The sequence below is a fragment of the Salmo salar genome, chromosome ssa19 (genome assembly GCF_905237065.1).
Source record: "Salmo salar chromosome ssa19, Ssal_v3.1, whole genome shotgun sequence".
NCBI lineage: Eukaryota > Metazoa > Chordata > Actinopteri > Salmoniformes > Salmonidae > Salmo > Salmo salar.
The window spans coordinates 15,051,939-15,076,031 of NC_059460.1; the positions used below are offsets into that span (position 1 = coordinate 15,051,939).

General features: G+C 43.9%; 1 protein-coding gene across 7 annotated transcripts in view; it reads right to left on the minus strand.

Moving 5' to 3' along the window:
* pde1ca (phosphodiesterase 1C, calmodulin-dependent a) overlaps window positions 1-24,093 on the minus strand; it is a 170,195-nt gene that overhangs the window by 28,360 nt on the left and 117,742 nt on the right. For all 7 annotated transcript variants that reach the window (XM_014157410.2, XM_045702122.1, XM_045702121.1 and 4 more), the window contains 7 exons: window positions 23,327-23,440; window positions 21,519-21,701; window positions 19,433-19,499; window positions 12,733-12,849; window positions 12,136-12,276; window positions 1,400-1,500; window positions 803-931 (listed from right to left, as the gene is read on the minus strand). In XM_014157410.2, coding sequence (XP_014012885.1) covers window positions 803-931; window positions 1,400-1,500; window positions 12,136-12,276; window positions 12,733-12,849; window positions 19,433-19,499; window positions 21,519-21,701; window positions 23,327-23,440 — 852 coding nt within the window. The remainder of the gene's footprint in view (window positions 1-802; window positions 932-1,399; window positions 1,501-12,135; window positions 12,277-12,732; window positions 12,850-19,432; window positions 19,500-21,518; window positions 21,702-23,326; window positions 23,441-24,093) is intronic.

Below are 24,093 nucleotides of genomic sequence, written 5' to 3' on the forward strand. Positions count from 1 at the left end.
AGAGCATTGGTGATAAATCACAATCTGTAAAAAGAAAATGGCTAATCTAGTAATCTAGCTAGCTAGCCATTTTGTTAACTGTAGCATATGGTAGCCTAATTAGTCTGCTAGCTAAGAACACTATCAGTAATCATCAGTGATCACCATGATCTCTTTACTAGCTTATTTAGAGAATGGTAGGCTATAGTAAAGCAATATAGGGATAGTAATTGTTGGCTACAGTATTTCTCACAATATTCTATTCCTTTGCTCTCATTACTGTCCTATTTAGGGATAGTGTAGAGCAGAATATGTATTCCTGAAGTGACCTCCAACCTCCCGGCTCCTCTAAACTTCTTCCACTGGATCAAATCTTCAGACAGTATAGGATATACATGATAGAGGCAACAAATGGTGTTGGGTTGGAAATAGCAATGATAGGCTACAGTATATCTTATAATCTTCTATTTTGACTGGAATTCTGTTGGTTATTGTTAATAAGGGCAGCCTTTATTGCAGTCCAAAATAGTTTTGCAAAATACGTCACTCATCAGATTGTGCTGCTTTACCCTCTTCTCAATGACACACATAAGGCATGTTAACCAAATCTTAGCAAATTATACAACAAAAGCATCTATTTTGCCAATTGCTTTTATGTAATGAAATAATCAAACTAATAATTGCTCAACAAGTCTCTGACCGCGGTTGTGGGAGTTGTTTAGGGGGGGTGCCCTTTTTTGTTGTTGTTGAGCACATGCCACCCAAAAGGTCTGTGTACGGCCTTGCTACCACCAGGGCCCAGAACTCTCTGAGTCTTGCCTACCTCCAGTCGTCTTTGGACAGGTTGAGGAGGATGTTCATCTCGTCATCGTCCTGTAGGAGGCGGTAGGCAGCACTCACATGGTGGTTCTCCAGAACTGCACGGTCATTATACAAGATGGCCGTGCCTGACCTGAGACAACACAGTTAGGAGAGGGTAAACCGTAGAAATAGTTTGATTAGAAGGGAAAGTCCGTTCTAGTAATTATATTTCAATGTGGTAAATATAAAGCCCCTGCTCTAATCCAATACATGATTTATTATCATCACATTTGAGTTGATCTATATGGTACTTCATGCAGTTTACATACAGTGTAGCTTATATTGACCTGTTTTGCAATAAAACTCATACCTAAAGAAATGTCAGAGAGTTTTGCGATTAATTAGAACTTGTTGTGCTTTGAGGATTAGGCTCAACAATGGTTGCCGTCACGAGGCAGAGGAGGAATTAGAATAGAACTGCCATTCACGGTTTTTAATCATCCCGTCTCTAAATGCATAACAATGAGTTCCCATCCCTGTTTCGCTGCCCCAGCCTGTTTTCTCTCCCCTTACTGAGTGCTATTTTTCTGCCTGTGTTACGGCTGTCATAGTATATTACCTGGTCTGGATATGGAAGTTGTTAGTGGTCCCTGTGTGTTCGTAATCATGGACCGCAGCAGCAAAGATCATGGCAAAGATCTCCAGTTCAGTCAGCCAGTTCTAGAGAGAGAGAGAGAGAGAGAGAGAGAGAGAGAGAGAGAGAGAGATACAATTTGTAGAACGAGGAACACAAGAGGTGATAGAGGCAATTTAGAGGAGAACAAACAACTCGAGGAAAAACATTTCAGAAGCTGATGCTGATGCATTGTAACGTTAATCATAAGTGACATGTTCACATCGCCTGCTTGCCACACACCTTAGAAAAACAAATCTATGTAAGCTTCACAATCTTCCCCCAGTCAATACATAAAACCAGACAAAACAGTTTTGACTCTTTGAAGGGATACTTCAGGATTTGGCAATTAGAGCAATGACTGGAAGTCTGTGGGTGTTTACTAGCATGCTAGCAGTTACTCATAGACATCCAGTCATTGCGCTAACGTTACTTAACATTGGCTTGCGAAACTACCTCTAACTTCCTTCATACTGGACACAGAGGTATAGCAATGGTATCCACTGGTTCATCTGACACTTGGGAAGTAGATAACCTGTTGGGGGTAGGGGGCAGTATTGACACGGCTGGATAAAAAAAGTACCCGATTTAATCTGGTTACTACTCCTGCCCAGTAACTAGAATATGCATATAATTATTGGCTTTGGATAGAAAACACCCCAAAGTTTCTAAAACTGATTGAATGGTGTCTGTGAGTATAACAGAACTCAAATGGCAGGTCAAAACCTGAGAGATTCCTTTACAGGAAGTGGCCTGTCTGACCATTTATTGGCTTTCTTTGACATCTCTTTCCAAAACTTAGGATCTCTGCGGTAACGTGACACTTCCCACGGCTCCAATAGGCTCTCAGAGCCCGGGAAAAACCTGAATGTCGTCATTCCAGCCCCAGGCTGAAACACATTATCGCCTTTCTCAAGTGGCCGATCAAGGGACAGTGGGCTTAGGCGCGTGCACTGGCCGCCCCCGTCTTTCTGTTTTTTCCTCTGTTTACCGAAAAGGAGATTCCCGGTCGGAATATTATCGCTTTTTTATGAGATAAATTGCATAAAAATTGATTTTAAACAGCGGTTGACATGCTTCGAAGTACGGTAATGGAATATTTTGAATTTTTTGTCACGAATTGCGCCTGCTCGTAACCCTGATTTACCATTTCGGATAGTGTCTGGAACGCACGAACAAAACGCCGCTATTTGGATATAACGATGGATTATTTGGGACCAAACCAACATTTGTTATTGAAGTAGAAGTCCTGGGAGTGCATTCTGACGAAGACAACAAAGGTAATAACATTTTTGTTATAGTAAATCTGATTTTGGTGAAGGCTAAACTTGCCGGGTGTCTAAATAGCTAGCCCGTGATGGCTGGGCTATGTACTTAGAATATTGCAAAATGTGCTTTCACCAAAAAGCTATTTTAAAATCGGACATATCGAGTGCATAGAGGAGTTCTGTATCTATAATTCTTAAAATAATTGTTATGCTTTTTGTGAACGTTTATCGTGAGTAATTTAGTAAATTGTTAGTAAATTCCCCGGATGTTTGCGGGGGGTATGCTAGTTCTGAATGTCACATGCTAATGTAAAAAGCAGTTTTTTGATATAAATATGAACTTGATTGAACAAAACATGCATGTATTGTATAACATAATGTCCTAGGGTTGTCATCTGATGAAGATCATCAAAGGTTAGTGCTGCATTTAGCTGTCTTCTGGGTTTTTGTGACATTATATGCTAGCTTGAAAAATGGGTGTCTGATTATTTCTGGCTGGGTACTCTGCTGACATAATCTAATGTTTTGCTTTCGTTGTAAAGCCTTTTTGAAATCGGACAGTGTGGTTAGATTAACGAGAGTCTTGTCTTTAAATAGCTGTAAAATAGTCATATGTTTGAGAAATTGAAGTAATAGGATTTTTAAGGTATTTGAAAATCTCGCCACTGGATTACACTGGCTGTTGCGTAGGTGGGACGAATTCGTCCCGCCTAGCCCAGAGAGGATAAAGGGCATCATTGCCAAAATCCCAAAGTATCCCTTTAATTGAATATTGAATATGTTTGCATAGAGAGACATCAGAGGAGGCTGGTGGGAGGAGCTATAGGAGGACAGGCTCATTGTAATGGCTGGAATGGAATAAATGGAACGGTATCAAACACATCAAACATATAGAAACCACGTTTGACTCTGTTCCATTAATTCCATTCCTGCCATTACAATGAGCCTATCCGCCTATAGCTCCTCCCACCAGCCTCCTCTGAGAGACATTATTTGATATCTAATGTCATAAATTAAATTGAGTACTTATTAAAGTTCCCTTCCCACAAAGCAACATTTTCTGCTAGGCTGTCCTGGTTCTGTAATACAAGAAGAATATTAGATTTGGTTCTCTCCCTGACTGTTTCCATTACTCCAAAATGTCTGTTGTACAGAAGTAACAGTAGCACTAATGTTGTTATATTTCTGTGATGAAATAGATTTTTTTTTTTAAAGTTAGGGATGGGCTGGAGAATTGTAGTCACTCTCAGATTCATAAGGAAGATCTCAATTACATACTCCTTGCTTCCTCTCTCCTCGTCTCCTTCTCAAAACCCATTAGATGAGAAAGCCAGAGGTCCCTCCTCTTTGATCTTCTCCTCCAACGGGTTTTCAGAAGAAGAGGAGGAGAGAGGATGCAAGGAGTATGTAATTTAGATTTTCCCATAGACAGAGCTATGGATGCAAGGACTGACCATCCAAAATATCCAAATAATAGAATTAAACTAGAATTAATGAATTAATGAGCAGTCATTTTGACTGCTCATTAATTCATGTATTTATCAAGCCCCTCCAACCTTGACTTTTCCAGAATAAGTCTATATAACACCCTGCCCTCATTAGAATCGTAATATTATAAACAGAACTGAAGTTAAAACCAGTTTTAGGAAGGCATGTCGTTATGTGAATGGTTTTCCCCTTTGTCCCTTCTACAGACAGTAGGACCTGCTCCGCTCATTCTCCCAAAAGTGACCGGTTCATAATCACCCTGATAATTACCTAGAAACTGAACCTAGACTATACCCAAACGAATTTCACACATAAAACAACAGATGAAATAAATGAAGTAAAGTATGATGGGGGAGAAAGGGGGAGAATGGGTGAGTTGATGAGCAAGGAGAAGCGGAGAATCCATAATTATGTAATCACCAATTATGAATGAAGAAAACGGTGGGCCATTCTATTGTATTGGTATATTCAAATTATAATCTCAAAATGGTATGTACCCTATATCAGTCCACCAAATCCAAGCAGTCTTATCAGTCTACTTCAACCTACTTCAACCTACAGTGAGAGCATGCATCATTTACAATGGTAAGAAGACCAAGATGAATGGATGCACATGCTGCGTTAGCGCTGCTACAATAGCTGAATGAAAACGACTCAGATGGTGGGGAAGAAATTCATCATAACATGATGATTATTCTTCTGATTCTGAGCCAGAACTGTACGTTGCGCCATCACCAAATGAAACAGTGCGACAGCAGGTGAGCGAGTGTTGGAGAATGTGGTGATGAGGCTTGTGGAACCTTACGTTGGCAAGGGGAGAAATGTCACCAGGGACAATTTCTTAACTTCACTGTCATGTCGCAAAATAAAAACAAGCCTAGTCGCCACCATGAACAAAGCGAGACGGGAGCTCCCTCTTCAAAATAAGGCACCTGCACAGCCGTTGTACCCCTAAAACGGCGGTGAAGAATGACAAGACAACACTCACACTATACCAATGCAAAGCAAGAAAGAATGTTTCTGTCATGATCACCATGCATCCGACAATTGCCATCGACAGGGACACAATATAGAGAAAAACGAATCATATTTTGCACTACAACCAAAGGTATGGCAATATTACATAATATGCATCATCATAGGCCAATATGCTGTAGATAAACTTATGAAATGCATTATGCTCTTCTGTATAACACGTGTTGTTTTTCCTATGGGAAAATAATCATCATGTTTTCTACTCTATTTTGGGTCATAAGTAGGTGTGGATGTTTTGGATCAGATGGCACGCTGGCCTGTTGCGGCGTTCTACAACATGCTTGATGTAGCTGTTATCAACACACATGTTGATAACAAGCTGTTTAAGCAGTTCATGAACAGCACCATGCCCAGGAAAGACTTCAACATGAGCCTAGCATTCGGGCTACATGAGAGATATATGAGCGCCAAGGCAGCAACAAAGATTCAAAGATTCCACGCGAGCCTTTGCGTGAGGCAAGATGCAGAAAGAACAGAAACCAAGACACCCGTGTCACCTGCAAGCGATGTGTTTGTTTCAAGTGTGTCAAGAAAGTGGAAGTGTCAAAGATTTGTGTCGACTGTTAGGACAAGGGATAACCGCTAAATGAAATCCAACTAATGCCATTGCGTGTAAACACAGACCATTTAAGCACAAGCTGTCATATTGAAACTTATGTTCATTATAATATCATTTGGGCTGATTTGAACTATTTATCAAGCACACTTGACCCTTATAATGATGTTTAGGCTACTGTTTTCATCATTTGACCACGCATTTTGCTGACCTAGCATGGGTCTTTGTGGTTCGGGTATTTTGTAAAAAAAAATGAAATGATATAAAAAATAAGCTGTTATCATGTTCCAACACATGTGGTTTCTGTTTCATAGTTGTAACAAAGGCACTCCACAAATACTATTTATTCAACAGTTTCATTTTTGTGTTTTTGTGTTTTTTTATTTATTTTACATACAGCCTACAGTAACATAGGCTAATGAAAAGGCTATTGTTATTTGAAATGAAAAGAAAATGCATTCTAATGTTACCTAACACCTTCATGAACACAACCAAATAATTATTTGAAGGATAGCATATATGAAATGTATTAATTCCACTGTTAGAATGTTGCAGTCAGAATGACTGCTCCTTAGCTTGAAGGGGGGTCCCTCTGAGGCCCAGCGGTTCTACTGTTAACCATGCTTTGAGGCTATATAGTGTTTGTTTACATTTACTTTGCTAACAAACATTGGAGTAAAACAAACTTCGATTTTGGATTTTGACGGGGTACATTTTTAAGTTATAATCTTCAATAATCAATAAGTATATATTAAAGTAAAAAATGATGTAGCAACTGCTGATTGCCCCTTTATCCTTTTTGTAAACTACAATTACTCTGATCTTTTTACACTGTCCTGCATAGCTTTATTAACTCACACTTGCTTTTACATGATTTCATGTCTTAATATGCAGGCTCTATGCAGTAAAATTTATTTTACGGCATTTGTTGGCAATTTGAAATGAGTTTATGACAGAGACAGCGGCTTTATGGTTATTATGAATGTGCTGCATCCACATTTTGATAACAGTGATGATTCCAGCACCTCATAAACCCTGCTGACAGTTTTACAGGCTTTCCTGTGGATTTAAAGGTGTCAGAGAGAGAGCTCCAAAAACCAAGCTGTCATTTCAGGCACCAAGCCAGGCTATGGCTTCTTCCCAAATTACACCCTATTCCCTTTGTAGTGTACTACTTTTTACAAGGGCACATAGGGCTCTGGTTAAAAGTATTGCACTACAGTATGTAAGGAATAGGGCACCATTTGGGACCAAATCTATGCCACCCCTGAGTGGGGACATACTAAAAAACAAATATGCTTTTGCCAGCACATTGATTGGACCAATGAGGATCCAATGGGGCAATGTGTAAGCGGCACATTTGGAATCAAACCAATGGGAATCCAACCGCTACAAGGGTGACTATGACATCTTTCACAGATCATAACCCTTGCCCCTCACATCATCATTCACACATCATCAGCCATGAATCATCCGAAAGACCATTAAACAGTTACATATCACTGGGTGGTTAATGACCGGGTAGCAGGGAGGTGACAGAAATGAATACCCAACAGTCAGGAGAGATTAACTCAGGACCAGGATCAATGAAGTCTCAGTGGGGAGCATATCATGAGGTCAGAGAGAGAGCGAGGCGGGGAGAGAGAAAGCAACAACTTCCTGGACAAAACATTTCACTGTAATAGTAAAGGTGTAAACTTCACAGTATATTTGCCTCTCAGCTTCCCTGTCAAATTTAAAAAGCAGACAGCCTAGGAAAATTAACAACAATGGCAAATGGTTTGATGAAGAATGCAAAAACCTAAGAAGGAAATAGAGAAACCGATCCAACCAAAAACAGAGACCCAGAAAACCTGAGTCTTTGCCTTCACTATGGTGAATCACTAAAACAATACAGAAATACACTACAGAAAAAGAAGTAACAGCACGTCAGATATCAGCTCAATGTAATTGAAGAATCCATAGAATGTAACCACTTCTGGGAAATTTGGAACACACTAAACAAACAACAACACAAAGAGTTATTATCCAAAACGGAGATATATGGATAAACCAATTCTCCAATCTTTTTGGCCCTATAACAAAGAACAAACAGCAAAAACATATACATGATAAAATACAAATCTTAGAATCAACTATTGAAGACTACCAGATCACACTGGATTATCCAATTACATTGAATGAACTACAGGACAAAATACAAACCCTCCAACCCAAAAGGTCTGTGGTGTTGATGGTATCCTAACATTTTTTGATAAAATATGCAGACACACATTCCAATTGGCTATACTTAAACTTTTTAACATCATCCTCAGCTCTGGCATCTTCCCCGGTATTTGGAACCAAGGACAGATCACCCCAATCCACAAAAGTGGAGACAAATTTGACCCCAATAACTACCGTGGGATATGTGTCAACAGCAACCTTAGTAAAATCCTCTGCATTACCATTAACAGCAGACTCTTACATTTCCTCAGTGAAAACAATGTACTGAGCAAATGTCAAATTGGATTTTTACCAAATTACCGTATGACACACCACGTTTTCACCCTGTACACCCTAATTAACAAACAAACAAACCAAAACAAAGGCAAAGTCTTCTCATGCTTTGTTGATTTCGATTGTTTTTTTAAACTCAATTTGGCATGAGGTTCTGCTATAAAAATGGATGAAAAGCAGTGTTGGGAAAAAACATACGACATTATAAAAAATACATGTACACAAACAACAAGTGTGCGGTTCAAATTGGCAAACAACAAACACATTTATTTCCACAGGGGTGTGGGGTGAGACAGGGATGCAGCTTGAGCCTAAACATCAGCGCCACAGGTAACTTCCACAAAGCTGTGAACAATCTGGGAGACAAGGCAAGAAGGGCCATAAAAAGGAACATCAAATTTGACACACCTATTAGGATCTGTCTAAAAATACTTGAATCAGTTATAGAACCAATTTCCCTTTATTGTTGTGAGATCTGAAGTCCGCTCACCAACCAAGAATTCACAAAATAGGACAAACACTAAATTGTGACTGCAAAAATATCCTCAAACACAAAATAATGCATGCAAAGCAGAATTAGGCCGATACCCGCTAATTATCAAAATCCAGAAAAGAGCTGTTCAATTCTACAACCACCTAAAAAGAAACAATTCGCAAACCTTCCATAACAAAGCCATCACCTACAGAGAAATAAACCTGGAGAAGAGCCCCCTAAGCAAGCTGGTCCTGGGGCTCTGTTCACAAACACAAACAGAGCCCCAGGACAGCAACACAATTAGATCCAACCAAATCATGAGAAAATATCATTATTTGACAAATTGGAAATAATTAACAAAAAAACGGAGCAAACAAGAATGCTATTTGGCGCTAAACAGAGAGTACACAGTGGCAGAATACCTGACCACTGTGACTGACCCAAAATTAAGGAAAGCTTTGACTATGTACAGATTCAGTAAGCATAGCCTTGCTATTGAGAGAGGCCGCCGTAGGCAGACCTGGGTCTCAAGAGAAGACAGACTATGTGCACATTGCCCACAAATATAAGGGGAAATTGAGATGCACTTCCTAACCTCCTGGCAAATGTATGATCATATTAGAGATTCAAATTTCCCTCAGATTACACAGGCCCACAAAGAATTCAAAAACATGGGGGAGGGGTTTACTTAATTCTCGATACTGGCCAATAATTAGGGTGCCAATTCTGATCCAGCCATAAATTCATACATTGTGCCTCTGGCCTGAGAGGATGGAAGTTCAATATTTAGCTAGATGTATTAGGCTAATAAGTAGCTGGCTAATCGTTACCCATGAAAGGAAGCTAGGGTAGTGAGTAAGCATTTTAGCCAAGTAGCCAATGATCTGGCCTTAAGGGTCATGCACTCTTATAATCTCCACCCGGCACAGCCAGAAGAGGACTGGCCACCCCTGCTGATGTAAAAATGACCTTATAAATACATTTGATTTGATTCAGGACAACAAAAACTAAAAGCGTGCACTGTATGACAGAGTCATAGACCGTTTCAGCAACATGAAAGAGAGGAGGATGGCATTGGCGCTTCTCTACAAGTAGGGTGAGTCAACTTTCTTTTTTTCTACACACACACACACACACACACACACACACACACACACACACACACACACACACACACACACACACACACACACACACACACACACACACACACACACATATCAGTGCCATGGACAGTCACATGATATTTAGATTACGTAGAATTTTGGGGGGAATCTTTTAGTTGTCACTGTATTAGACTAAGCATAGCTTATTAAATTACGTTGAAATGTTGAAGTTAAAATGGTGAGGATGCAGCCCCTGTTTTCTTTGCGACTTGCAGTAACTCTCCAGTGTTCTAAATCAATAGTTGTTTAGTAGTCCGAACATTTTGGAAAGATGAACTTGATTGACCATGCTGTAGGTCATGTAACTGTTAGTTACATGCAATATGCTCTGTGGACTTCACCGGACATAGGTTGCTCTTCGGTTTTGTGATGAAACAAAGGTGTGGTTGAATTTATTGTGTTGTCTTATTGTCTCGGCCTTAGGCCCATATATCACAGTGGCAAGGGACATGAACTAACAGGTTTATAGAGCAAACAATGCAAACAACACATACTGAAGGTTATAATATGGCTTTTCTTTCCTGGCTTGGCTTCCCCAGTGATTTTACCCACGTACCGCTACAGTCATGACCTGCAGGCAGGAGGGTGGCTGCTGACTGACTGACTCTACGACATGGCCTGCAGGCAGGAGGGTGGCTGCTGACTGACTGACTCTACGACATGGCCTGCAGGCAGCAGGGTGGCTGCTGACTGACTGACTCTACGACATGGCCTGAAGGCAGGAGGGTGGCTGCTGACTGACTGACTCTACGACATGGCCTGCAGGCAGGAGGGTGGCTGCTGACTGACTGACTGACTCTACGACATGGCCTGCAGGCAGGAGGGTGGCTGCTGACTGACTGACTGACTCTACGACATGGCCTGCAGGCAGGAGGGTGGCTGCTGACTGACTGACTCTACGACATGGCCTGCAGGCAGGAGGGTGGCTGCTGACTGACTGACTCTACGACATGGCCTGCAGGCAGGAGGGTGGCTGCTGACTGACTGACTGTACGACATGGCCTGCAGGCAGGAGGGTGGCTGCTGACTGACTGACTCTACGACATGGCCTGCAGGCAGGAGGGTGGCTGCTGACTGACTGACTGTACGACATGGCCTGCAGGCAGGAGGGTGGCTGCTGATTGACTGACTCTACGACATGGCCTGCAGGCAGGAGGGTGGCTGCTGACTGACTGACTCTACGACATGGCCTGCAGGCAGGAGGGTGGCTGCTGACTGACTGACTCTACGACATGGCCTGCAGGCAGGAGGGTGGCTGCTGACTGACTGACTCTACGACATGGCCTGCAGGCAGGAGGGTGGCTGCTGACTGACTGACTCTATGACATGGCCTGCAGGCAGGAGGGTGGCTGCTGACTGACTGACTCTACGACATGGCCTGCAGGCAGGAGGGTGGCTGCTGATTGACTGACTCTACGACATGGCCTGCAGGCAGGAGGGTGGCTGCTGACTGACTGACTCTACGACATGGCCTGCAGGCAGGAGGGTGGCTGCTGACTGACTGACTGTACGACATGGCCTGCAGGCAGGAGGGTGACTGCTGACTGACTGACTCTATGACATGGCCTGCAGGCAGGAGGGTGGCTGCTGACTGACTGACTCTACGACATGGCCTGCAGGCAGGAGGGTGGCTGCTGATTGACTGACTCTACGACATGGCCTGCAGGCAGGAGGGTGGCTGCTGACTGACTGACTCTACGACATGGCCTGCAGGCAGGAGGGTGGCTGCTGACTGACTGACTCTACGACATGGCCTGCAGGCAGGAGGGTGGCTGCTGACTGACTGACTCTACGACATGGCCTGCAGGCAGGAGGGTGGCTGCTGACTGACTGACTGTACGACATGGCCTGCAGGCAGGAGGGTGGCTGCTGACTGACTGACTCTACGACATGGCCTGCAGGCAGGAGGGTGGCTGCTGACTGACTGACTCTACGACATGGCCTGCAGGCAGGAGGGTGGCTGCTGACTGACTGACTCTACGACATGGCCTGCAGGCAGGAGGGTGGATGCTGACTGACTGCCTCCATGGCGTCATAAATTCCACTGATAGAGGATGGGTCAGACTTAATCAAACAAGAATACTGCAGGTACCCTCCTGTGGACACACACACCTTAGGAGACACACGTACACACACATGCACGCACACGCACGTAAAGCAAGCAGACGCACAAATGAAAATAAAATGTCTCTTACCACCATGCCTGTCTTCAATAATAGATAGTGTACTGTCTGAGTGACGTCTGCAGCATGCATCAGGTTATGGTAGGGATTCTTATGTTTGCTGTAGCCCACCTCCAAGGCTTCCACAAAGGACACCAGGGCAGAGATAGGGATCTGAACAACAAACGAAAACAACAGAGCTCAGCCAGTGACCTGAGGGAAATCTCTCATTCTGGCTCTTACACAGATTGGCTTTTCTCAGCTAAAAAGTTCCTTCCTCTCATCGCCTCCTGTCCTTCATTGTAGCGATCTGAAATAGTTGACTAACCTAATGATGAGCTTCAACCAAGTATTTTCCAATCAGTGAAGATGAAGGGGAGGAGGAGAGAACATTTTTATTTAAGCAATTGATTCCCTTCTCCCTGGGCAAAAATTGTTAAATGGGTATTTGTAGCTATGCATTTATCAACACAGACTTTGATATCCTTGTGATGCAGGTCCAGATAGTCGTACAACCTCTGAGACCTTTTGATTCAATGGAATTAAAAGAACGTCACTCATCAATGCCCACAGGGGGGTAGATAAGGGAGTGGGAGAGAATGAGATGCGGTCCTGTTCTGATCAGCTTACCTTGAAGCGATTGATGAGGTCATATCTTGTGAGCAGCTCGTAGAATATGAATTTCAACGCGTGGTCCCCACTCGCGTCATTCAGGGCAAACACGTCAAAAGACCACATGTCCACGTGCTGCGAGAGGGAGTCATTGTCAGAACAAGTATTGAAAGACTAAATCAAATCTGAATGTGTCTGGAAAGCAAATAATTGAGGAGGAGCAGGGAGGGGTATCTGATAAAATGAAAATGGTGTGCATCTCATACATTTTATTTTCCTTTATATTGCTATATTCAAGTATTATTTCACAATAAATGCACCTTATTGAACGCCTGCATGACCATTTGAAAAGCATAGAGCCTAAATCAAAATACATTAAGGGTCAGAGGGCAGTAGGCATGTTTTTACATCAGATGTTTATTTCTAGTTTGTTTGATGATACAGTATGTTACATGAATTTAAAGCCCAGGGGCTGTTAGGAGTCAAAACATGAACCTCAGTAATAACGAACAAGAACAGAATCCCCATGTACAGCTAAAGGTGAGTTATTAATAGGATTATTCTCTCTCTCTACCTTCTCTCTCCATCACTCCCCATTCTCTCTCTACCTTCTCTCTCCATCACTCCCCATTCTCTCTCTACCTTCTCTCTCCATCACTCCCCATTCTCTCTCTACCTTCTCTCTCAAACACTCCCCATTCTCTCTCTACCTTCTCTCTCCATCACTCCCCATTCTCTCTCTACCTTCTCTCTCCATCACTCCCCATTCTCTCTCTACCTTCTCTCTCCATCACTCCCCATTCTCTCTCTACCTTCTCTCTCCATCACTCCCCATTCTCTCTCTACCTTCTCTCTCCATCACTCCCCATTCTCTCTCTCTACCTTCTCTCTCCATCACTCCCCATTCTCTCTCTACCTTCTCTCTCCATCACTCCCCATTCTCTCTCTACCTTCTCTCTCCATCACTCCCCATCTCTCTCTCTACCTTCTCTCTCCATCACTCCCCATTCTCTCTCTCTACCTTCTCTCTCCATCACTCCCCATTCTCTCTCTACCTTCTCTCTCCATCACTCCCCATTCTCTCTCTACCTTCTCTCTCCATCACTCCCCATTCTCTCTCTCTACCTTCTCTCTCCATCACTCCCCATTCTCTCTCTACCTTCTCTCTCCATCACTCCCCATTCTCTCTCTCTACCTTCTCTCTCCATCACTCCCCATTCTCTCTCTACCTTCTCTCTCCATCACTCCCCATTCTCTCTCTACCTTCTCTCTCCATCACTCCCCATTCTCTCTCTACCTTCTCTCTCCATCACTCCCCATTCTCTCTCTACCTTCTCTCTCCATCACTCCCCATTCTCTCTCTACCTTCTCTCTCCATCACTCCCCATTCTCTCTCTACCTTCTCTCTCCATCACTCCCCATTCTCTCTCTCTACCTTCTCTCTCCATCACTCCCCATTCTCTCTCTACCTTCTCTCTCCATCACTCCCCATTCTCTCTCTACCTTCTCTCTCCATCACTCCCCATTCTCTCTCTACCTTCTCTCTCCATCACTCCCCATTCTCTCTCTACCTTCTCTCTCCATCACTCCCCATTCTCTCTCTACCTTCTCTCTCCATCACTCCCCATTTCTCTCTCTACCTTCTCTCTCCATCACTCCCCATTCTCTCTCTCTACCTTCTCTCTCCATCACTCCCCATTCTCTCTCTACCTTCTCTCTCCATCACTCCCCATTCTCTCTCTACCTTCTCTCTCCATCACTCCCCATTCTCTCTCTACCTTCTCTCTCCATCACTCCCCATTCTCTCTCTACCTTCTCTCTCCATCACTCCCCATTCTCTCTCTACCTTCTCTCTCCATCACTCCCCATTCTCTCTCTACCTTCTCTCTCCATCACTCCCCATTCTCTCTCTACCTTCTCTCTCCATCACTCCCCATTCTCTCTCTACCTTCTCTCTCCATCACTCCCCATTCTCTCTCTACCTTCTCTCTCCATCACTCCCCATTCTCTCTCTACCTTCTCTCTCCATCACTCCCCATTCTCTCTCTACCTTCTCTCTCCATCACTCCCCATTCTCTCTCTACCTTCTCTCTCCATCACTCCCCATTCTCTCTCTACCTTCTCTCTCCATCACTCCCCATTCTCTCTCTACCTTCTCTCTCCATCACTCCCCATTCTCTCTCTACCTTCTCTCTCCATCACTCCCCATTCTCTCTCTACCTTCTCTCTCCATCACTCCCCATTCTCTCTCTACCTTCTCTCTCCATCACTCCCCATTCTCTCTCTACCTTCTCTCTCCATCACTCCCCATTCTCTCTCTACCTTCTCTCTCCATCACTCCCCATTCTCTCTCTACCTTCTCTCTCCATCACTCCCCATTCTCTCTCTACCTTCTCTCTCCATCACTCCCCATTCTCTCTCTACCTTCTCTCTCCATCACTCCCCATTCTCTCTCTACCTTCTCTCTCCATCACTCCCCATTCTCTCTCTACCTTCTCTCTCCATCACTCCCCATTCTCTCTCTACCTTCTCTCTCCATCACTCCCCATTCTCTCTCTACCTTACTCCCCCTTTCTCTCTCCATCACTCCACATTCTCTCTCTCTACCTTCTCTCTCCATCACTCCACATTCTCTCTCTCTACCTTCTCTCTCCATCACTCCACATTCTCTCTCTCTACCTTCTCTCTCCATCACTCCACATTCTCTCTCTACCTTACTCCCCCTTTCTCTCTCCATCACTCCCCATTCTCTCTCTACCTTACTCCCCCTTTCTCTCTCCATCACTCCACATTCTCTCTCTACCTTACTCCCCCTTTCTCTCTCCATCACTCCCCATTCTCTCTCTACCTTACTCCCCCTTTCTCTCTCCATCACTCCCCATTCTCTCTCTACCTTACTCCCCCTTTCTCTCTCCATCACTCCCCATTCTCTCTCTCTACCTTCTCTCTCCATCACTCCACATTCTCTCTCTACCTTACTCCCCCTTTCTCTCTCCATCACTCCCCATTCTCTCTCTACCTTACTCCCCCTTTCTCTCTCCATCACTCCCCATTCTCTCTCTACCTTACTCCCCCTTTCTCTCTCCATCACTCCCCATTCTCTCTCTACCTTACTCCCCCTTTCTCTCTCCATCACTCCACATTCTCTCTCTACCTTACTCCCCCTTTCTCTCTCCATCACTCCCCATTCTCTCTCTACCTTACTCCCCCTTTCTCTCTCCATCACTCCCCATTCTCTCTCTACCTTACTCCCCCTTTCTCTCTCCATCACTCCCCATTCTCTCTCTACCTTACTCCCCCTTTCTCTCTCCATCACTCCACATTCTCTCTCTACCTTACTCCCCCTTTCTCTCTCCATCACTCCCCATTCTCTCTCTACCTTACTCCCCCTTTCTCTCTCCATCACTCCACATTCTCTCTCTACCTTACTCCCCCTTTCTCTCTCCATCACTCCCCATTCTCTCTCTACCTTACTCCCCCTTTCTCTCTCCATCACTCCCCATTCTCTCTCTACCTTACTCCCCCTTTCTCTCTCCATCACTCCCCATTCTCTCTCTACCTTACTCCCCCTTTCTCTCTCCATCACTCCCCATTCTCTCTCTACCTTACTCCCCCTTTCTCTCTCCATCACTCCCCATTCTCTCTCTACCTTACTCCCCCTTTCTCTCTCCATCACTCCACATTCTCTCTCTACCTTACTCCCCCTTTCTCTCTCCATCACTCCACATTCTCTCTCTACCTTACTCCCCCTTTCTCTCTCCATCACTCCCCATTCTCTCTCTACCTTACTCCCCCTTTCTCTCTCCATCACTCCCCATTCTCTCTCTACCTTACTCCCCCTTTCTCTCTCCATCACTCCCCATTCTCTCTCTACCTTACTCCCCCCTTTCTCTCTCCATCACTCCCCATTCTCTCTCTACCTTACTCCCCCTTTCTCTCTCCATCACTCCACATTCTCTCTCTACCTTACTCCCCCTTTCTCTCTCCATCACTCCCCATTCTCTCTCTACCTTACTCCCCCTTTCTTTCTCCATCACTCCCCATTCTCTCTCTCTCCTTCTATCCCCCATTGCCTCTCACTCCATCACTCCCCATTTTCTCTCTCTCTCCCCATTCTCTCTCTCTCCCTCCCTCACTCCCCCATCTCTCTATCTCATTCTCTATACAACTCCCTCCCTCCCTCAATCCCTCCCTCTCTCTCTCTTTCCAACAACGTTCTGTGGAGTTCTTCTGGCATGTCTGTGGCAGGGGCCATTTGAATTACAACACATTAAAGATTTAAATCTTTAAATTGGAAGTTTTTGCCTGCTCTCCATCTCTGTCTCCTGCCACTGGCTTACACAGCCTGCAGGCATACTGAAAGAGAGAGATGGAGATGGAGAGAGAAAGAGGGATGGGCTGGAGCGAGCGAGAAAGACAGAGGGAGAAAGAAAGAGAGGAACTGAGAGAGAGAGAGAGAGAGAGAGAGAGAGAGAGAGAGAGAGGAAGAAAGCGGGCTCAAAGATGACAAAGCCAAGTTGTCCAGTCTCCGTGTGATTCAACCAATGACGGATCAGGACAGCAGGCTGAATACAGAAGGAATGGGGGTAAGTAGCAAACAGAGCTTTTCATTTCAACACTGTGTTATTTAGCGGTTTTAGAGTAGAATAAGAAGAAAATGGCTTTGTGAGATAGCTGGAAGAAATCTAACAGTCAAGCCAGCCAGTGAAGGATTCATAAGGTAAGGCATGATGATATCACATCATCGGTAAGGATTGATGCCAGCCAGGGGCGGCCTGGGACAAGAGTTTGGTCCTGGCATTTTATCCACACCAGCCCACATCACTGCACGCGCTTCCAAGTCTGTTAAAATAGGACTACAGATGTAATTGTATTTTATACCAATGTATTGATCCAACAGTAAATGTAAATTTCCAAACAAGAAACGTTGCAGTTGCAGGCGCGGCACTCCATTTCCCAAAGCCATATCAAATATCTTGGTTGTAAAATACATAGTTGCTATTGAGCTGAATATTGAGTGTTGAGAAAAAAAATGCCTACATAAAGCTGAGACCCTCCTCTCTTCGGCAGGGACAAGGGGACGAAGCTCCCAAGGCTGTGTTTTTCCCTCAATTGCATTTTGAAATGTTATATGATCAGAACACATCTTTCTCTCGAGCGCATGGGTGGGTGCAGACACAGGGGCAGGGCAGACACTTTCATTACAGGAATCATAAGGATAATGCACCAAATCATAGTTTTAGCCACCCAAAAAATAGGAAATTTTGAGTGAGGTGACAATGTAGACTTTACTCTTTTTACATTTATAGGCACCCTTTCATTTTTTTTGACTGTCTAATGACAGAGTCTGAGCAGGTATTTTTGCTGATGCCGCATTTTGCTTTGAATGTGAGTTTGTGTGACCTCAGCTCACTCTTTTAGAAAACCAGGCTGTCCCATTGTGGGAGGGGGGGCTGGCCGTTTCCCACTGATTAGTATAACAGATACATTTTTTGGGTGTGTGTCAATTTCGATCAGCCCACCCAACAACAAAACAATTCCAGCCCATCTGGCATTTACCAGAATTGCCAGATGGCCAATCCACCATGCTATCAGCACGTTGGTCCTAACTGTACAGGGTTGGTCCAGTACGTTTATGACACAGAGTCCTGGTTTTCATTTTACAGGCTTTTCCTGGTTTGGTATGGATTCTGACCTCTCAAGGTTTAGGTTAACGGTTGTTGTACCGTTTTGTATAGTTATGAAATAGAAACAGTGCATGTCATGACACAGTTAAGTTTATCTTACTGATGGGGTAGGAATGGGGTGTTGAACCCAAACCCCACGGGAGAACACATATGTCATAATTTATGATGTGCATAAAACAAAACACACTATTGACCTCTGTACCTCTGAGCAACTAGTTAGGGTTACCCAGATGGTTAGGTGCTGTGTGTGTGCGTCCGTGCAAGCATATGTGTGTGTGTGTGTGTGTCTAGGTGTGTGTGTGTGTGTGTGTGTCTAGGTGTGTGTGTGTGTGTGTGTGTGTGTGTGTGTGTGTGTGTGTGTGTGTGTGTGTGTGTGTGTGTGTGTGTGTGTGTGTGTGTGTGTGTGTGTGTGTGTGTGTGACGATAGCAGAGAAAGAGAGAGAGGTCTACTTTATCATCACACCAGATTAAACAGATCAAACAAAACTCTAATTCGGTCATCTCCCTCTGCAGATGAAGAGTCATTACGTCATGAGGCATGAAAACATGGCACGCTACGCCACTATTACACAGCAATAACAACAACACATTACATGAAAATCCCTTCTATAAGCTCAGCAGTGTATTAATACCTTGTGTTCTTTTGCATGGGAATAGGTCCTGCTTTCAGTAACCGGGAGACAAATGATTACTCATTACAGGACAGCCATTCAATAGTAAAAATGAATTGTATTTTTGTCAAATGTTGCTTTTACCCCCGTGTGTTCTGGCATCGGAGCAGAATGACTTGAAATGAAAGCATGCGGTCTGTATGTACTGTGATTCTACACATCTACACATCTATTCCATCATATACTGTGTATGAAATAGGGTGAAGTTGTGAATGATGTATGGTTTTATCTCGGTTGCCCTGGCCTGTTTGGCGTATCGCAGGCCTGACCCTCTCTCTCCTCCACCCCGTAGGACTATCTCAGACTTCCCCCTGCATTGTTGGCCTATCGCCGTCCTTTCCAGACCGCGGTTCTTAATACCTTGAGCACCGTGATCACGCTGGGCGGATAGCTTAATCCCACCATGTTGGACGTCCGGCGGTACATCCTGTCAGGGAGAGATAGCACGCACGCGCACGCACACACGCACGCACGCACGCACACGCACACGCACACGCACACACACACACACACACACACACACACACACACACACACACAATGTTAGGACACCCAGAGAGCAAGGACCACTGATTGGTGGAGGTGGACGTGGGGAGATGGCTCATGGTATTAGCATTTCAAGGGTACGGGGAGGGTGGTTCTGGGGGAAATACCTCACAACAGGGATGTGATGGGTGACCTTCCCAATGCTTATCATCTAGGCTGGGGTTTACCCTTCTACTGTGAAACTGATACATACTGTATGCTATCAAATACACCCACCCAGGGCTTGGGCAGAGATTGCTGGATGCTGGATGCAAACACTTTCATGTAGGGTTCTTTATGATAAGGCATTCTCTACAGGACAAAATTACTTTGAAAATACATTGACGGCTTCATTGACAGTTGGCCAAAATATGGAACTCCCATCCATTAAAGGGATACATCAGGATGTTGACAACAAGGCCCTTAAAATCTACTTCCCCAGAGGCAGATTAACTCGTGGATACCATTTGTATGTCTCTGTGTCCAGTATGAAGGAAGTTAGAAGTAGTTTCGTGAGCCAATTCTAACTAGCATTAGCGCAATGACTGGAAGTCTATGGGTAACTGCTAGCATGAGATAACCTTGGGACCCAGAACCAAATCTTAAATGCAAGCTACTTGATTTGATTACAGTCTGTCAAGAGAGACTAACAGTGAGCTGAATGTGGGATATCCTAATTCAGTATGAAATTATGTGGACACCCCTTCAAATCAGTGGATTTTGCTATTTCAGTCACACCTGTTGCTGACAGGTATATACAATCGAGCACACAGCCATACAATCTCCATAGACAAGCATTGAGAGTAAAATGGCCTCACTGAAGAGCTCAGTGACTTTCAATGTGGCACTGTCATAGGATGCCACCTTTCCAACAAGTCATTTCGTTAAATTCCTGACCTGCTAGAGCTACCCCGGTCAACTGTAAGTGCTGTTATTGTGAAGTGGAAACATCTGGGAGTAACAAAGGTTCAGCCATGAAGTGGTAGGCCACACAAGCTCACAGAACGGGATCGCCAAATGCTGAAGCGCGTAGCACGTAAAAATTCACTCACTACCGAGTTCCAAACTGCCTCTGTAAGCAAAGTCAGTACAAGAACTGTTCTTCAGGAGCTGCATGAAATGGGTTTCCATGGCTGAGCAGGCGCACACAAGCCTAAGATCACCATGCGCAATGCTACGCATCGGCTGGAGTGGTGTAAAGCTATCCGCCATTGGACTCTGGAGCAGTGAAAACACGTTCTCTAAAGGGATTAATCACGCTTCCCCATCTGGCAGTCTGATGGACGAATTTGAGTTTGGCGGATGCCAGGAGAACGCTACCTGTCCGAATGCATAGTACCAACTGTAAAGTTTGGTGGAGGAGGAATGTTGGTCTGGGGCTGTTTTTCATGATTCAGGCTAGGCCCCTTAGTTCCAGTGATGGGACATCTTAAAGCTACAGCATACAATGATATCGAGACGATTCTGTGCTTTCGACTTTGTGGCAACAGTTTGGGGAAGGCCATTTCCTGTTTTAGCATGACATTGCCCCCATGAACAAAGCGAGTTCCATACTGAAATGGTGTGTCGAGATCGGTGTGGAAGAACTTGACTAGCCTGCATAGAGCCCTGACCTCAACCCCATCGAACACCTTTGGGATGAATTTGAACACAGACTGCGAGACAGGCCTTATCGCCCAACATCAGTGCCCGATCTCACTAATGCTCTTGTGGCTGAATGGACGCCCCTGCAGCAATGTTCCAACATCTAGTGGAAAGCCTTCCCAGAAGAGTGGAGAATGTTATAGCAGCAAAGGGTGGACCAATTCCATATTATTGCCCATGATTTTGGAAATACACTGAGAGTGTGTTACTGTCAGTGCTGATCCCCCAGTTTAGTAAACATGCTACATGTTCGGAGGACATTGGATGACAAACTAACCTCTCAACAAATATCCCAGCCTGCACTGCGTGTACGATACTGCGGAAGCGCGGTTTCTCTTCGGTCCGGCGCAGCATCAGACCCATCTGACGCGTGAAGGTGGAGGCCAGCCAATCACGCACCTCTGACGGCACCGAGTCCGACTGGATGTCACTGAGCTCATCCTCCGTGTCCACCAATCGCCTGCGGAGAGGGACACACGCACACACACATATATGTGCAAATACATGCATGGACGCACAAGTATGCATTCATGCATGTACACACACACGCGCGCGCTCACACACGCACACGCGCACACACGCACACACACACACACACACACACACACACACACACACACACACACACACACACACACACACACACACACACACAGCAGGCCCCATCACTTCTCATCAATAATGTTTCAATCAAGTTAAAATAACTACTTTGTTTTGAGCACTTGATACATTTTTCATTAAAACCCAATTCTGCTCTCTTTCTCTCTAACAAATATGTGTAGAGAGAGAGAGAGAGAGAGAGAGAGAGAGAGAGAGAGAGAGAGAGAGAGAGAGAGAGAGAGAGAGAGAGAGAGAGAGAGAGAGAGACCTTACTGAAAAACCATGTGATGATATTTCACATGAAGTTTCACATGTGGATTTTCACATAATCACATAAAATTTCACATGTTAAATCATGTGAAACAATGGTTTTGGAACACTTCACATGTAATGATATTTCAAATGAAATTTCACGTGGATATTTTTCACATTATATTTCACAGGTGATGCCCTGCATAAAAAATAAAACATTCATTATGATGTCCTCGGAACGTCACGTGGTCGCAGTGTTTTCAACATACATATTCGACACATGATTACGTTGTTTATGTTTATTTATACTGTAATTATTATTCAACATGTCCTCATCTGGGATTTGAACTTACAACCTCTTGGTTCATGGCATTTCGATCTTCCTGCTATGTCACCATGTCGGTGTCAATAACTCATTTCACCTGTATTCCAACACTTTGGTCAAAAATACAAATTGCTGAAATAAGTAAATGAAATCAATGATGAGAGAATAAACCGATTAACTGAAATAGCAGTGCAGATGGCACTCTTTTGCTAAGTGCAGACATGTATTATAGGTAATGAATCTGTAGGAGACTTCATCATCATGTCAAGTGTAATCATGTTGACAAAAGATGTTTACACTATTTTAGCTGAACAGCGTACCACCTACGTTAAAACACCCATACCATTTCATTACCTCCCTTCCCAAAAAACACATGTGAAATGTTTCCCATGTGAAAATGTAATTTCACATGTGAAATCGCATTTTCCATCTTTTAAATTAGAGTTCACATGTTAACACCCCCTTTTTGCATGTGAGGGGAATAACATGTTTTAAATCTTTCATATGTGAAAATTGTGGAATTTAATTTTCATGTGAAAAACTTTGTGAAAATCTAACTTGAAGTTTTACATGTGAAAATGTTCAAATTTTGTCAAATGTGTAGTTTCATGGTATCACTTGTTGAAAATGTGGGTCCTCATGTTGTCACATGTGCTTCACATGTGCTTTTGACATTCATTTCATCTAAGATCACATGTAACATTCATGTGGTTTTTCCATAAGGGAGAGAGAAAGAGCAGGAGGGTAAGAGAGAGATGGAGAGAGAGAAGGAGAAAATAACATTCAATAGGCAGAACATTCTGAGAAATAACTCTGCTCACACAGAATATGTCCGATTCTGTATGTAATATGTATAGTGGTATTGACCAATCTACTGGACAGTTGTGCCAATGATAAGATATCCATACCGTGTCTCCTCAATGTACACAGACTCCAGGACTGAGGCTGCATACTCCAAGTTCTTCTTGAGGTCGACGACGGACGCCTCTCCTCGTTCCAACTGTTTCACCAAGCATCGCAACCTGGAGAAAGGCAACAACAACACATCTCATGAGTTTTCATGCTTTTACAGTTGCAGGCACTAAACGTTAGACTGTGCCACCGTATTGGCAGAACAATTGCCGTAAGGCGTGTGTTTTTATGCATGTGCTATTAAGCGTGGCTTATTTTTCAAAATTAAGTGGACTTGTTACATCACACACTACCCTGAAAAAGAGCAATAGCATACATTAATCCCACTGTCCTGTGGCTGAATACTGAAACTACTCAGGCCATGATGACTACATTAAAAAAACTGTTGTCCTGAAAGTAAAAAGGCATATGTGGATCATAATCCTATTTGGTTATGGTAAAGGTAGATAGAGATCTACATTTAGACAGTCACCTGGTACACCTCCATGTCACACCCACCAATGGCACAGAGACAGCAGCTTCACTACTAGCCCTGTGCTAACTATGCTTGTAAAATATTAACAAAACCTGATTAAACAATGAATTAACGTGTTTGACACCTTACTGAGGAGGGATGTGAAGGTTCGAGTAACTGGTAGGTGAACAGAATTATTTGGTCAAGTGAAATAAATAAGGAAGGATGCTAGGTTAACTAAGGAGAGAGGAAGCTATTCAGCTGTGTATTCATGCATGCCACACTGTTGGCTGGACATGCAGTATGACA